The sequence below is a fragment of the Thamnophis sirtalis genome, unplaced genomic scaffold (assembly GCF_051295495.1).
Source record: "Thamnophis sirtalis isolate CommonGarterSnake01/CBP01778 unplaced genomic scaffold, rThaSir2_p1.2 scaffold_6, whole genome shotgun sequence".
NCBI classification, from domain to species: Eukaryota; Metazoa; Chordata; class Lepidosauria; order Squamata; family Natricidae; genus Thamnophis; species Thamnophis sirtalis.
Window position 1 is genome coordinate 16,684,080 of NW_028261386.1, and position 15,934 is coordinate 16,700,013.

General features: G+C 41.8%; 1 protein-coding gene across 2 annotated transcripts in view; it reads right to left on the reverse strand.

The window, feature by feature from the left end:
• Nucleotides 1-15,934, reverse strand: part of POR (cytochrome p450 oxidoreductase) — a 60,109-nt gene that overhangs the window by 23,070 nt on the left and 21,105 nt on the right. For both annotated transcript variants that reach the window (XM_087717270.1, XM_087717271.1), the window contains exons 2-4: nt 14,557-14,758; nt 6,657-6,705; nt 1,533-1,661 (exon numbers count right to left, since the gene is read on the reverse strand). In XM_087717270.1, the coding sequence (XP_087573396.1) occupies nt 1,533-1,661; nt 6,657-6,705; nt 14,557-14,747 (369 nt within the window). In that variant the 5' untranslated portion in view covers nt 14,748-14,758. The remainder of the gene's footprint in view (nt 1-1,532; nt 1,662-6,656; nt 6,706-14,556; nt 14,759-15,934) is intronic.

The window sequence follows — 15,934 nt, forward strand, 5'->3', positions numbered from 1 at the left end:
TGAGCAAGACTAGCTTCACCCTTTCTTCTCATAGAAATCATCTAAATGTCATACAATTCCAGCCATTCTTTTGTTAAGGTTGTCTTTATTACAGTCTTAATTCTGACGGTTTGTCAGAGGCTTTTGAGAGATAGTACGGTCTTCATTGCCATTGCACAATAAATACAATGCAATTGGTTTTAGCCTCACTGGTGCAAAATTATAACGGAAATGAAAAAAGAAAGAAAAAGAAAAAACTAGTCATACGTTTCCGCGTGTGTGTGGAGTGATTGTAGTTATATTTAAAAGTCTGACAGCCCAAGGATAGAAACTATTTTAAACTTATTTGTTTGGTTGGCTATACTTTGATGTCTTCTGATGGTAAAAGTGCAAAGAGACACTGACGAGGGTGTGAATCATCTCTGAGTATCTTCCTTACTTTGCTAAAGCAGCGAGACCTGGTGATGTCATGCAGATGACAAGACATATAGTGTACAAGGCATGCTTTACTAAAAGAGCAAGTGGTAATTACACAAAATTATAACCAAGTTCAGTTTTCCCCAACCTGAAGCTATTGGATGTGCTGATTGTAATTTTCTCTTCAGGTTGAGGATAACAGTAGAGCTCTTAAAGGCATGAAGTTATATACTCAATCCCTGCTACCTAAAGAAGAAAGAAAATTAAAACCTTTTATCGTTCTTTAGATCCTGGCAGCCCAGCGCAGCTACAATACTGCTTGCCTTTTCCTGGAGAAATTGGAGAGGCATCAGGAACAAAAAGCTAGTAGACTCTAGCTCAGTGTTTTTCAACCACTGTGCCGCGGCACACTAGTGTGCCGTGACATAGTGTAAGGTGTGCCGTGGGAAAATTACTTTATATATAGTCAATATAGGCACAGAGTTAATTTTTTTTAACATTTTCTAATGGTAGTGTGCCTTGTGATTTTTTTCATGAAAAAAGTGTGCCTTTGCACAAAAAAGGTTGAAAAACACTGCTCTAGCTAGCAGAGAGCACTGGTGGCGCAGTGGTTAGAATGCAGTATTGCAGGCTAAATCTGCCGACTGCCAACAGTTCAGTCCTGACTGGCTCAGGGTTGACTCAGCCTTCCATCTTTCTAAGATGGGTAAAATGAGGACCCAGATTGTTGGGGGCAATATGCAGACTCTGTAAACCACTTAGAGAGGGCTGTAAAACACTATGAAGTAGTATATATGTCTACGTGCTATTGCTCTTGCTCCTCTTATGCAATCCTCCTCCATTCATTTGCCTAATGAGGAGGGAACTAAAATGTATATAGAATTTCTATTTTATCAAACCACACTGGCTGGAAATTCAGCAGGCTGAAGTCCTATCACATAGGGATAGCACCAGGTTGGGAAAGACTAAATTATTACTCATGTATGATAAGAGTTTTTTCATGGGCACTTCTTTGACAGCAATCTTCTGATATTTAGTAAATTGAAATCTCAGCAGATGTGATAGGACAACGTAACCTCAAATTCAGGTGATACCAGCAAGGATTGAAAGGGGTGGCAAGACTGCTGAGGACATACCAAGTCATATTCTTCTGGATCAGCAGACATGCCCCGCATCCCGTAACGTTGAGCATCTTTTGCAAGGCGGTTGGCAAATTCTTCGGCGGTGCCTGTTTGAGATCCATAGAATACCACGATGTTTCTTCCCTGGAAAGGAAATCAAAATGGGAGAACGACAATTTAGCAAAGACTTTGGAACTGCTCAAAGTCAATAAGGTTACTTATTGCCAGATCATAATTTCTACCTCCATCACTACAACCAGATCTGAAATCAAAACAGAAATTCATGTATTCTCCTAAAGTTTATCAGAGGGAAACATATTTACTTTTTGCACAGCTTTCAGGCAAGCCAAAAAGTAGGCATCTCTTGAAGACATGACCTCGATTACAGGTGTTAATTTGCATCCATGTGCAACAACATCAGAATGCACGTGATATCACATGTTCTCTCTTGGGACAAAACTAGGTATTATTCGAGATGGGTGGGTTTTTATTTCTCCCTTTAAAATGTGTAAAGGGAATTGTAGCCCATTTGTTATTATGAAATTTCCTAAGTAAATGTTTTCAGTTCTAAAAGTTCAAGCAGACTTCTCTGGCACTGAACGTCAGAGAACACATTGTTCAGGAGAGTTGTATAGATGTTCCGTTTATACTTCTTCAAATGTAACATTCTGGTTAGGGGGCAAACAGCAAAGCACAGAGCAGGAAAGATACACACTTCCACACAATGGTTGTGATTTGGGAGTTTGGTCCATCTACAGCCACCTGAAACCCACGTTTGCCTATCAACCTCTCTGCATTGTAAGTATGCGGCAATACCTACATTCAGTTGCACACAACTCTAGATCAAGTTTAAACATGCAATGTTTTGTAAGGCTAATTAGTAACAGAACACATAGAGAATAAATTGAACAAGTCCAAGTGGCAGCTAACATTTTACATGTGGCTTTTCCAGGAAAATGCAAATGCGTATTCAATAAACCTTTGCAACTTTTTGGGGAATGCTAAAATTGTTATGTTAACTGTTCCTTGTGCCTCCTTTGTTTTAAATTATAAATAAACTAATGGAAATGTATACTACCGACTTATCCAAAAACTTATTAATTCCACCTTGAGAAAGTGGCATCCAATAAACAAACTTATCTGTCCACTCCTAAATAAATCTATTCTGCATATGGAGGATGAAAATAATTGTAGATTATTTTCACCAACAGTGGCTCCGATGAGTGGAAGTTGATCAACTCAAAACCATTCTCTAGATTCACTGAAATCCAAACTTAGAGCAGTTTTTTACTGGATGACCAGCAAAGGGATAGGGATATCAGCTTGGAGTCTATGGAGATTCTCGGTCATCCATGATTGTCCCAAAGATGCTTTTTTTCAAGAGGCAACTGGACTTTCTGTTTTTTCTTTTAAGATGTTTCGCTTCTTATCCAAGAAGCTTCTTCAGTTCCCCATTCCCCACCATCCAGTCAGAACTGAAAGCCCAGTTGCCTTTTGCAAAAGCACCTTTGGGACTACTAGCTTGGAGGTTCTCTTGGACCTTTTAACAGCTGCTTTGCTATACAGCAAATGGCATCCTAGATGGGCACTCTGCTTTGGATGGGGTGCATTGTTTAAGGGCAAGTCTTCTGCTGTTGGTATGGCCAAATTCAGAGCAAGTAAACAGAAGGGGGAGTTTAAAATGGCCAAAATCACCCTGGAAGTTGCATAAAAACTATCTGAGGAAATTGCAAGAGAAAAAATTGTTAATCCTATGCTAAAGGATCAAGCAAAGAGCCTGAGGTATATCACTTGTCCATAAAGTACCTCCAAGCATGCCTATGCTGTAAACCACCGTGAGTTTATTTTGGTTTGCCTAAACAGGTAGACCTCGACTTACAACTATTCATTTAGTGACCATTCAAAGTTACAATGATACTGAAAAAAGGGACTGATGACCCTTTTCCACCCTTACAACCACAGCAGCATGCCCAATGTCATGTGATCACAATTCAGATGCTTGGCAACTAACTTATATTTATGACACTTGCAGTGTCCCGGGGTCACGTAATCTCCCTTTGCAACCTTCTGGCCAGCGAAGTCAATGGGAAAGACAGATTCACTTAACCACGGTGTTACTAAATTAAACAACTGCAGTGACTGACTTAACAAGTGTGGCAAGAAAGGTCGTAAAATGGGGCAACTCTCACTTAACAAATTTCTCACTTGGCAATGTAAATATTGCACTCAATTGTCAAACTGACTATTATCCTAGTTGGACAGAGACAGCATTGTAATATTGTCTGGATCGTTGTACAGGATGCATGGGAACTCTTTCAAGAGCCGAGGTGGCGCAGTGGTTAGGGTGCAGTACTGCAGGCCACTTCAGCTGACTGTTATCTGCAGTTCAGCGGTTCTAATCTCACCGGCTCAAGGTTGACTCAGCCTTCCATCCTTCCGAGGTGGGTGAAATGAGGACCCAGACTGTGGGGGCGATATGCTGACTCTGTAAACCGTTTAGAGAGGGCTGAAAGCCCTATGAAGCGGTATATAAGTCTAACTGCTATTGCTATTTCAAATAGCCCAGAAATGTCAGTTTTAAAATAGTGAAACCGAAGTGTTGCTAATTGGGAGATGCTATGACAATCCTGCTAAGCTAATGACTTGCCTTATGTCCTGGCTGCTACTTTATTTCTATGCCCAATATAAAATGTGAGTTTTCTACCGTGTTTCCCCAAAAATAAGCATTTGGCCTTATTTTTGGGGAGGTCTTATTATTTTTGAGGTGCAGGAGGCAGCTCCCGCTGTGTTGCAATATTTTCGGGGAGGGCTTATTTTCAGGGGAGGACTTATTTTAGCACATGTATTCAAAAGCCCGATTGGGCTTATTATCCAGGGAGGTCTTATTTTGGGGGAAACAGAGTAGCAAATGGCTTGGAACCCAATCCAGCCAATCTTTTATCCAAGATCCTTTTATAAGGCAGGCAAGAGAAAAAAGGGGGTGGGGATTTTTATGAGTAGTATCTCCTTTTTAAAATACCATTCCTATCTGTTACCAGGATCTTTTTTTAAAAAAACCAAGTAAATTCTTGGATATTGTTTTGCTACTGGTTTTATGCATTTATTTTATATGAGTTTTATTGTTGTTCTTGCTAACCAAGTTATCTCTTACAGGACATTATTTTAATTACAAAATTATCTACAAGAGAAAAGAATCAAAAATAAATATAGCAATCACATTATCATTATTATGATTTCTTGCAGCCAGCGTTTTTAAGATGGGATTTGGCATTTATTATTATTATTATGATGATTCATCTCAATGTCAGTCCGATGTTTAGGCTAGATTTGACATTTTAATGCACTTATTGCGCCATTGTCAAGGGCCTGGGATGATCAGATGTTCTTGTTTGATGGTATTTATCATTGCAGTATATAAGCTGTTCCAAATAGAGCTGACTTTTGCAATTGCCCAATGGTGATTTTGGCAATGCTGACTTGGTGTTCAAGCAGTGCTCTAGATCAGAGGTCTCCAACCTTGGCAACTTTAAGACCTGTGGACTTCAACTCCCAGAATTCCTCAGCCAGCAAAGCTGGTCCCTAGGTCTTAAAGTTGCCAAGGTTGGAGACCCCTGATCTAGATTCCACTAAGGGCACCTATTACTACATGTAGTTCTCAGGTTATGACCACAATTGAGCCCAAACCTTTTGTTGCTAAGCGAAACATTTGTTAAGTGAGTTTGTCCCACATTTTACGACTTTTCCTGTCACATTCGTTAAGTGAACTGCTGCAGTTGTTAAGTTAGTAACACGGTTGTTAAGTGAATCCGGATTCCCCCTTGACTTTGCTTGTCAGGAGGTCGCAAAAGGGGAATCACGTGACCTCAGGACACCACAACCTTCATAAATGTGAGTCAGTTGCCAAGCATCTGGATTTTGATCATGTGACCATGGGGATGCTGCAACGGTCGTGTGAAAAATGAAAATAAGTCACATTTTTCAGTCCCGTTGTAACTTTTAATGGTCACTAAATGAACTGTTGTAAGTTGAGGACTGCCTGTACTGGTACTATCTTTGCTTTCTTTTCCCAAACTTGTTCCATTTGTATTTGCAGGTTTTTGTATTTTGTAATTTTCTTCCATTCTTTCTCTTCTATTCTGCTGTCTTCAGCTACTGCCACGTCCCCTATTCAGGCTAGTTGGACTTTCTTTTCGACAATTGTTCAGTCTGAGGTCTTATGTGGCAAGTGCCTTGAGTTCTAAAGTCTCAGAGCACTGTCCCTTATTAATAAAGAAATTATTATTAGCAGTACAGGTTGTCCTCGATTTATTACCACAGTTGAGCCCAAAATTTATGTTGCTACGCATGACAGTTAAGTGAATTTTGCCCCATTTTATGACCTTTGCAGCCACAGTTGTTAAGTGAATCGCTGCAGTTAAGTTAATAACATAGTTGTTAAGTGAATCCGGGTTCTCCATTGACTTTGTCAGAAGGTCTCAAAAGGGGATGACATGACCCCGGGGACATTTGCAACCATCAGAAATATGAGTTAGTGAATTATTTTTTAAAAAACGTTTTTTTAAAAAAAAGGAAAAAAAAGAAATAGGAGTTAGTGGCCAAGCGTCCAAATTTTGATCTTGTGACCATGGAAATGCTGCAACAGTCACAAGTGTGAAAAACGATTATAAGTCACTTTTTCAGTGCCATTGTAACTTCAAACGGTCACTAAGTGAACTGTTGTAAAATGAGGACTACTTGTAATATCACCACTGGAGTTTTATGTCACCCAAGAAATTGTAATTTGGGGGCAACCCAAAACTTTGATGAACAAATAATTAATTTCTTAGGAATATTTTACGCCAAATATATATTTTACCCAAACACGCCTTCTCCCAGCATGACGTGAAGATATTCTTTAGCGAAGGCTTTCTCTAATATTTATCATTCCCAGCTACATGATTAAGAACAGTAGACACTGTACTCCAGCTACATATGGGAATTCAAGACTGAAAAATATTCCCTCCCCCCCAAAAAAAATTATGTTCTGCTGCCAGCTGGCTCTCACATACAGAAGAGAGGCTGAAATAGCTGATAAAGCTTGGGTAACAACAAGCCTGTTTCAGTAACTATTAACCATGAAAATAATGAAGTGAAACTTACCGTCTTTTTCATTTTTTCAATAAAACTGTTTTCATTTGCTGACTGCTCACTATAAAAGAGAGAAGGGAAGGATTGGTTTTGAAACATTCACAGTTGCAGCTATGTTACCAAACAATGGTTCAGCAGATTCTCCAATCTGCTACTTATCAACGTCCGTCAAGCTCTTATCATCAAGCGTCCGTCAAGCTCCTATCAAGAGCCGAGGTGGCGCAGTGGTTAGGGTGCAGTATTGCCACTTCAGCTGACTGTTATCTGCAGTTCAGCGGTTCTAATCTCACCGGCTCAAGGTTGACTCAGCCTTCCATCCTTCCAAGGTGGGTGAAATGAGGACCCGGATTGTTGTTGGGGACGATATGCTGACTGCTTAGAGAGGGCTGAAAGCCCTATGAAGCAGTAAATAAGTCTAACTGCTATTGCTATTTCACAAATGGCACAAATAATATTTTGGTATTATGATAAGCTATCTTAATTAGCAGACCTCAAGTTCTGCAAGACTGAACTGGCAGCTGCATCATGAACAATAATGCTATTTTTCCACCAGACCAAGGTCAATAGTCTCTGTCAGCTGCATCACAACCAACATTTGCTGAAGTCAGAAAGTCTTGGGCAGGGTTTCTCAACCTTGGCAGCCTTAAGATATGCGAGTAAAGGCTCACCTGCCTTTACTCGCATATGAACTTATATTCCCAATAGATGTTCAGGTGCAATTCAGATTTCCTGGTTATTGCCTTTAAAGCTTTAAATACCATAGAACTGAGCTACTTGCAGGAGTACCTGCTCCCCACAACCTCTGCCTGCCCCCTGCATTCCCATATGGACATGCCGCCTGCTCCAGATCTCTGCTGACTGATGTCTAATGGATGTTGTTACAAATTCTCTACCCAATACTCACATTAATACAGAACAGATGAATGAAAATCAGTCTGATAAAATCCAGACTAACTATAATTAGCACAAAGAATAATGAAAAAAGTCATTAATTTGGAGAAGTCACGTTATAACTGATATGCATCTGTAGGATAATAAAAATGAATGAAGCATGGAGTAGACTAAGGAAATATCTAGCCACATTATGGGCACTAATGCAGTGTCAGTGACTCAACAATGAATCCAAAGGGGAAAAAAATACTAACAGCAATTCAGTCGGGAAGACATAATCACAGGTTAAATACTGTAAGTTCATATGCGAGTAAAGGCAGGTGAGTGAATACTTTTGGCAATATAGTGTATGGGGACTTCAACTCCCAGAATCCCCCAGCCAGCATACTGATCGTTACTAGGCAACCATAAGGTTAAGAAACATTGGCCTAGAGCAGGGGTGTCAAACTCATGACGACATGGCAGCGTAACGTTACGTATCGCAAGCATCATTTCCAACTAGTATGTTTTATTAAAAGGCCATAAACTTCCAAGACTTTAATAAAATGTTTACCAGGTTAATTGTTAGTTACTACCAGGCTGGGTTTTTGCCACTGCAGGTAGTCCTTGACTTACAACAGTTCATTTAGTGACTGTTCCAAGTTACAACGGCACAGAAAAAAATGACTTACACTATTTTTCGCACTTGCAACTTTTTTAGCAGCCCTATGATCATGTGATCAAAATTCATGTGATCCCCTTCTGCAACCTTTTGACAAACAAAGTCAATGAGGAAGCCCGATTCACTTAACAACCAGGTTTCTGACTTAACAACTGCAGTGATTCACCTAACAACGGTGGCACAAAAGGTCGTAAAATGGGGAAAACTCCACTTAACAAAAGACATTTGGCACTCAATTGTGGTCGTAAGTCAAGGATTACCTGTATAGACTAATAAGGCTCTCATATATATATATACATACACAACACACACACATACACAGTAGCTAGCCAGCAGAAGATTGTGAACGCTTTTCAAAGCAGCAACCCCAAACGAAGCATAATGCAGCTATTCACTTTGGCGGTAACCAGATAACAAATAGAGAAGAGCTGTCTAGTCATTACTCTTATTGGTTAACTCTTCTACCAAAGCAGAGGAAGTATTCAGTAGGTTCTGACCAGTTTTGGAGAACCGTAACGGAAATTTTGAGTGGTTCGGAGAACCGGTAAATACCACCTCTGACTGGTGCCGCCTCCAGTTCCAGATGATCGGGAGGGAATGGGGATTTTGCAGTATCCTTCCCCTGGAGTGGGGAGGGAATGGAGATTTTACAGTATCCTTCCTCTGCCATGCCTACCAAGCCACGTCCACAGAACCGGTAGTAAAAAAACATTGAATCCCACCACTGTACCAAAACAAGTATTCCTCTCGTTTTTAATACAACAAGAGGGTACTATGTGTTTAACTCTTGCTTGTGGCACTCGCAGATGTTACAAGATGAAAAGATGGATCCTTCCATCCATTAAGAACTCTTTCTGTTCTTAATGTCCTGTATTTCTGAGCCACCATTCCTTCCTGGACAAGGCAGGTTATCTTAAAGAGTTGCCTTCCGTTGAAAAATAACTTTCCCTGCCAAATAAAAATTTCTGCTTCATTACATCTCTTTAGTAGCAAGAGCTCGGCTTTACAAAAGCTAGTGCAGAGTGGGGAGGAGAGTAAGAGAAACTTCCCAAGCATCACCCCCCCTGCCCCCCCAAAAATAGTGGCCTCTCATGGCAACATCCATGTTTGTGTCAGAGCAGTTTTTCTGAATCAAAGCTGCTGCCAAACCAGTTTTTGCATTTAAAAGGCTTGCTCTGACCCTGCCCCCCAATTTTGCAGACCCCACCCCAAATCCACGGAAGGCTCCCAGGTTAAACTTACCTCCCAGGAAAAGCCTCTTCAGGCCGTGCTGAATATGCGCAACCCATAGTGAATTGGAAGCAGCGGAGAAAGTACACAGTATTTCACAACCCTGCAATTTCATACTGGCTGCAGACAGCTAAACTTCACTCTGAAGCAAAGCGTCCCCAGAGTTCCTCAGACTACCCCTTTTCTTGGGTCTTCAAGTCGGCGGGCGGCCTCCTTTTGTTACAGCCCTGCAGACCAACCCTTCGAGTCAGACGGCACCAGCAGCCTGATCCGCTGGGATTCGTGTCGGCTGCTTTCAGAATTACCCAGAGGGCCCCGGCACAAACCCAAGAATGTCAACATCTGGCAGCAAGCAGAAAGGAATGAGAGAGAGAAAGGCTGAAGAATGAAAATTCCCAAGGACACTATGCACCCTCACTCCCTACTTTTACCCGTTCCAGAGTGAGTAGGGGGGGGGAGCTTCACAGCGAGAGACCTCCATCGCCTTAGCAACTGTTTTACATCATAGGCCTTTTTTAAAAAAAATAAATGGAAGCCGCTTTCTTTTAATGTTGAGAAGGGCCCTTCACTACAGAACCCCCTCGGAAGGCTATATGGAAGTTCCGAAAACAAAGAGTTTTCTAAAAAAAAAGACTGTGTCCAAATTGTTTTCGTTAGGAGTGGGAAACAAGGTCAGTATAATCAGTCGGAGTCTGAACACTTGTCTATTGAATTCAAAGCCCCCTTCAAGATAATAAAGCAGTTTTCCCACTGCCTGTTATTTCCCACAGGACTCATTCCGGGGAGGACGGCGGGGCGTGGCACGACAAAACCGCGCTCGACTAAAGCACGCCCGATTAAACCGCTTCACTGATGTCATCAACAGAGCGACAACAGCGAGCGCGGAGAAAGAAGGGCGCTTTAAATAGCGCTTTGAAAGCAAGCCGATTCAAGTTAAGGTAAGGGTTAGGTTTAGGGTTAGGTTTAGCGTTAGGTTAAGGGTTAGGGTTAGGTTTAGGTTAAGGGTTAGGGTTAGGTTTAGGTTAAGGGTTAGGGTTAGGTTTAGGGTTAGGTTAAGGGTTAGGATTAGGTTTAGGGTTAGGTTAAGGGTTAGGATTAGGGTTAGGATTAGGGTTAGGTTTAGAGTTAGGTTAAGGGTTAGGTTTAGAGTTAGGTTTAGGATTAGGTTTAGGGGGGTTAGGTTTAGGTTTAGGGGTTAATTTTAGGTTTAGCGTTTACAGCGTGCTTCTGTCTCCGCGCTGTTGTTGCCCTGTGATGACGTCAGCTACGCGGTTTCGTCGAGCGCGCTTTAGTCGAACGCGGTTTTGTGGTGGAACCCGGGGGGGGGGACATTTTAGCAAGGGATTCTCTGCCTGGTTGCTGGGTAGCCTTGGGCATGGTGGGCCTGGCCTAATCGGCCTCCTGCAACATGGCGGGGCCGGCGTTTTTCTTTCCCCGGCCTCCAGAGGTTTTCCTTGAGCCTCCGGGAGGGCAAGAATGGCTTCCCCAGGCTCCGGGGGCCCTCTGGAGGCTGGAAACAGACTCATTTCCAGCCTCCCCGAACTTCCAGTAGGCCCGTTTTTTGTCCTTGCACTTACCTGCATGCAAAACAGGCCGCGTAGGGACTCCTGGGAGGGACGGAGAGGGGAGGGCAGGGTCAGCCAGGAGTGAAATTTGGGGATCCTCCAAACTGTACAGAATCTTAGCTAGAGGTTCTCCCAAACCCTTGCGAACCCCCAGCAGCCCATCCCTGGCACTCATTCTGGAAAGTAACACAACTAATTGAAAGAAGGAATGAGAGTTTAGCACCATCCATTAGCATTGTCTTCTTTTTCCTTACAGGAAGCTTGATGCCCTCCAGATGTTTTGGAAGAAAAGCTCCCATTGTTTCCCAAACTTGTGCCCTTCAGATTTGTTGGATGGCAATACAGGAGATTTATAGGATCAATTTATTTGGGGGCAGTCGCGTTTAGGAACTTATGTCTTCAGGACCCATAGATTTTGTTCTCAGTCACTGTGCCAAGACAATGGTGCATGTTTTCAGGCACATATCATCTCAAAGCACTTTCCCAGGTACTCAGAGACAACTCACTCCCTACAGCACCACCAATCTTTAGAAGCGCAATATCCCAGCATTTGTAGACTCATAGAAGAGGAAAAACCCATTCAAGACTGGGAATTTAATTCTATAACCTCGGAGACGACTGGGAATAATAATATCTTTAGCCCAATGCCTAGATCAGAACACTGGAAATGCCATTTAAACCACTGAGCTCCAGCTATCAAGCTTAATAACAGGTTCCATTACAAAAGCATCCTGACAATGAGGAAATTATTTCTAATATTCAGCAAAAAAAAATGGCTTCCTAAAAACCACTGTTCCGTATCTTTTGCTTGGGGATAATAATGAACAGATTACATAGCCTTCTTCCTGGAGACACAGCTCCAAATATTTGAAAAATGCGATTCTGTGCGTAATGCAATGTTTCAGTGTCACACAGGGCTTAAAAACCTAAGGCTGCCTTGGATGCATTCACAGGAACATAGATCATAAAATGTAATGTTTCCAATTCCACCCTCCCTTGGTCAGACCCAATGAAATCCTGTATCCAACTCTGGGCAGCTTCCAATCTGATATAGTTTGAAGCAAACTGAAGCAAGTTTTGCAAGACTTTACAACGGTGAAAAGTCTGGAAACTAAGTTCTATTAGGTAAAGGTAAATGTTCTCCTCTTACATATGTGCTAGTCACTCCCAACTCTAGGGGGCAGTGCTCATCTTCGTTTCAAAGCCGAAGAGCGAGTGCTCTCAAAAGATGTCTCCATGGTCATGTGGCCGGCATGACTAAATGCCAAAGGTGCACAGAACACTGTTACCTTCCCACCAAAGGTGGTCCCTAATTGTCTACTTGCATTGTTATCTGCTTTCGAACTGCTAGGTTGGCAGAAGCTGGGACAAGTAATGGGTGCTCACTCCATTACATGGTGCTAGGGGATTCAAACCGCCAAACTGCCGACCTTTCTGATCGACAAGCTCAGTATCTTAGCCACCACGTCCCTTAAGTTTTATTAAGAAGCGGTTAAAGGATCTGAGAGTGTTTAGCCTGCAGGAGTTGAGATAGAATAGAGCTTTCAAATATCTGAAAGGTTGTTAGAGAAAAGGGACAAAATTTATTCCCTATTGCTCCAGGCTACAAGTTGCAAATACAAGGAAGTAAATTTAGGCTAGACATCAAGAAAAAAATCACGTTTCTATGAGTTGTCAACCTGAGGAACAGGCTATACATGAAGTCAAGAGTTCTTTGCACAAGGTCTTGATACAGAGGCCAACCAATCTCTCAGACTCTTAGAAGGGCTTCAGCAGATTTGCACTGAACAGGAGTTTGGCTTAAGGGTCTCTAAGGCCCTTTCAATTCTATTGTTATATAATATGTTCCCTCAGTCATATTTTCTTAAGGCTATACATTCATGGTTCCCTCATATTTTTCCTCCTAGGAACTATTCTAGTTGGAATCATCAGAATGTGATGTCCAAAGCTGAAACAATATTTGGGAAGGATTCCAAAGAATGCAGAATATTTTGGAAGTATGGCTAATAATCATCATGGCAGTTTTGATACAGGTGGAAGACAATCTGTATTAAAATTACAATAAAAGGAAAGGTAGGAAACAGAGTTTTTTTTTAAATGCCGTAACAAACTCTCCTACAATTGATTAAAAAAAAACATTACATTTAACTGGTTGCTTTACACCAAAGCTTCTGCTGCTAAGGTTCTGGTAATCTCTGTGCTTTCAAACAATCTCAGCCTCAATCTCTCTCTCTTTCATACAATTAACCTAGTTAAGCTTCTATTATTAAGAATATGCTTTTTAATTAGTTTTTTTCAATACAGTGAAACACAAGCTGATCCAGCCAAAAAGGGTACATGTCTATTAGATGAAATTCACTTTTTGGGAGGTAATGACAGATTTTATTTTCCTGGGCTCCAAAATCACCGCAGATGGGGACTGCAGCCAAGAAATTAAAAGACGCTTGCTCCTGGGGAGGAAAATTATAGCAAATCTAGACAGCATACTAAAAAGAAGAGATATCATCCTGACAACAAAAGTGCATATAGTCAAGGTTATATGGTTTTCCCATCTGCAATATATGGCTGTGAAAGTTGGACCACAAGAAAGGCTGAGCACCAAAAAATTGAGGCCTTTGAATTATGGTGCTGGAGAAGACTTCTGCAAGGAACCTTGGACTGCAAAGGTGATCAAACTGGTCAGTCCTAGAAGAGATCAACGCCGACTGCTCTTTAGAAGGCCAGATCCTGAAGATGAAACTCAAACCCACCTAATGAGAAGGAAGTACTCACTGGAGAAGAGCCTAATGCTGGGAAAGATTGAGGGCAAAAGAAGAAGGGGATGACAGAGAATGAGGTGGCTGGATGGAATCACCGAAGCAGTAGCCATGAGCTTAAATGGACTCTGGTAGATGATAGAGAACAAGAAGTCCTGGAGGAATGTTGTCCATGGGGTCGCGATGGGTTAGACACGACTTCACAACTAACAACAAAACTTTTTTCCTCAAAAGATTCCAGTCGCTTGTTGATTCCAACTTTGGAGTAATTACTTGCACATTAAAACAATGCAGGGAGTATTAATATAATGTCCTCAGATTTGGAGAAATCAGATACCCAATATTTTTTTCCCATCTATTTTTAAGGCTATTATCTTTTGTTCATTGTGGATCAAGCAGCCTCATCAGCACAGGTCTTTGTTCCTAATCTCAATGACACCAAAATGGAAGAGATAGTTCAAATAAAACTATGGCAGTCTTCTTCAACTTGATGAGCCCAAAGGATTACTTGGACAATATACTTCCTAGCCAATCAGATCATTTTTCTAGGACAGGGATGGGCAATAAGTAACTGCAGCATACAAATACCATAAATAGCACACTAAGATAATGCCAAAAAAAATATTCTTATGTTTTATACACTATAAACAGACTATATTTTCATTGCAGGCTAAATCTTTAATGAATTCAAGATGCTCAAATCCAGCACTCAATTCTCAGAAGCTAAACAAATGTGAGAGAATCATACTTCATCCACCACCCCAGAAAGCCAGGTCTCCTTAAATACTCCTGACTGTACAACCACTTACGTTGTTCCTGCTCCTGGTGTCTGGATTTTTGAAAACTCTGGGATCTCCTCTTTCTTCTTACGAAAGAAAAACCAGTAGGTCAGGAGACCAATGACAATGGAGAAGAGGAAGATGTCCATCATGCTGAAGGCAGTTGAAGCCTCTGGACTCTGTGCAGAAGAGGGTTCGTCTTTAGATGCTGCTGTCCCCATGGAGATGAAAACTAAATGGAAATAAAAAAAAAGAACGTGTCAAATACATTGCAACAGCTTTGAATATCGGCAATCTGGAATCTTCTGGAGCCAAAAAAAAAGACCAAGGTAAAAGAAGGAGGGGTTCAGTCTGAGAATGCCAGGAGATTATCCCAGATTATGTGGAATAAACCAGAGACGATTTCTTGAAGAAAGCAGTCGTAGCTGCATACCCGGAAACCACAAAGATATATTTCATTTTGCACCCAGTACTGGACTTGGCTTGAAATTTGATAGGAACCATCAGCCTGATCACTCCCATAAGTTTCAGAACGTTCCTATAAAAGGAGCTTGCCAGCAAAATGATCTCTAACCCAGAAGGAAGATAAATATTGCATACTGGTATATCCCCCCCTCCTCTCTCTCTAGCACTACTGGAAGCAAAGTCATATTAACTTAGATTACTGTATATACTCGAGTATAAGCCTAGTTTTTCAGCCCACTTTTTGGGCTGAAAAAAGCTGCCTCGGCTTATACTCGAGTCAGTGAAAAATTTGCCCGAAATGGAGGAGAAAAAGGGGCGGGGCCATGCCGCTGGGTGACACTCGTGAATGGCCCAGTGCCCCTGTGAGTTTCCCCTCCCTCTGTGTCAGTTTGCCGCGCAGCGCGCACCGCACCATCCCCCCTCCTCACGTTCTAATGTAATGCAGGGCTGTCTTACGATTCCCCTTCCTCCCCCTCCTGCCGCTCTGCAACGATGTCCCACCTCCTCCTTGTTATGGCAAGCAGCCACATAGCGATGTCCCACCTCCTCTGGTACAGTGATCCAATGATAGGAATCACTGTGCCGTGTGTCATAGGAGGCGGGACATCGCTCCCGCGGCTGCACGGGACATCATCATCACAGCGGGACATCAGCATCATGAGGTGAGTGAAGTATTTCATTGAACACACCGCTAGTTTACTGTTTTTCTTTGAAATAAATATTCAAAAACATTATTGGTATCTATTTTTATTTTTGAAATTTACCGGTAGCTGCTGCATTTCCCACCCTAGGCTTATACTCGAGTCAATAACTTTTCCAGTTTTTTGTGGTAAAATTAGGTGCCTCGGCTTATATTCGGGTCGACCTATACTCGAGTATATACGGTATTTTTCACCTGCCTTCCTTATAGACCAGTCCAAGCGTGCAACTAATTAAATAAAAG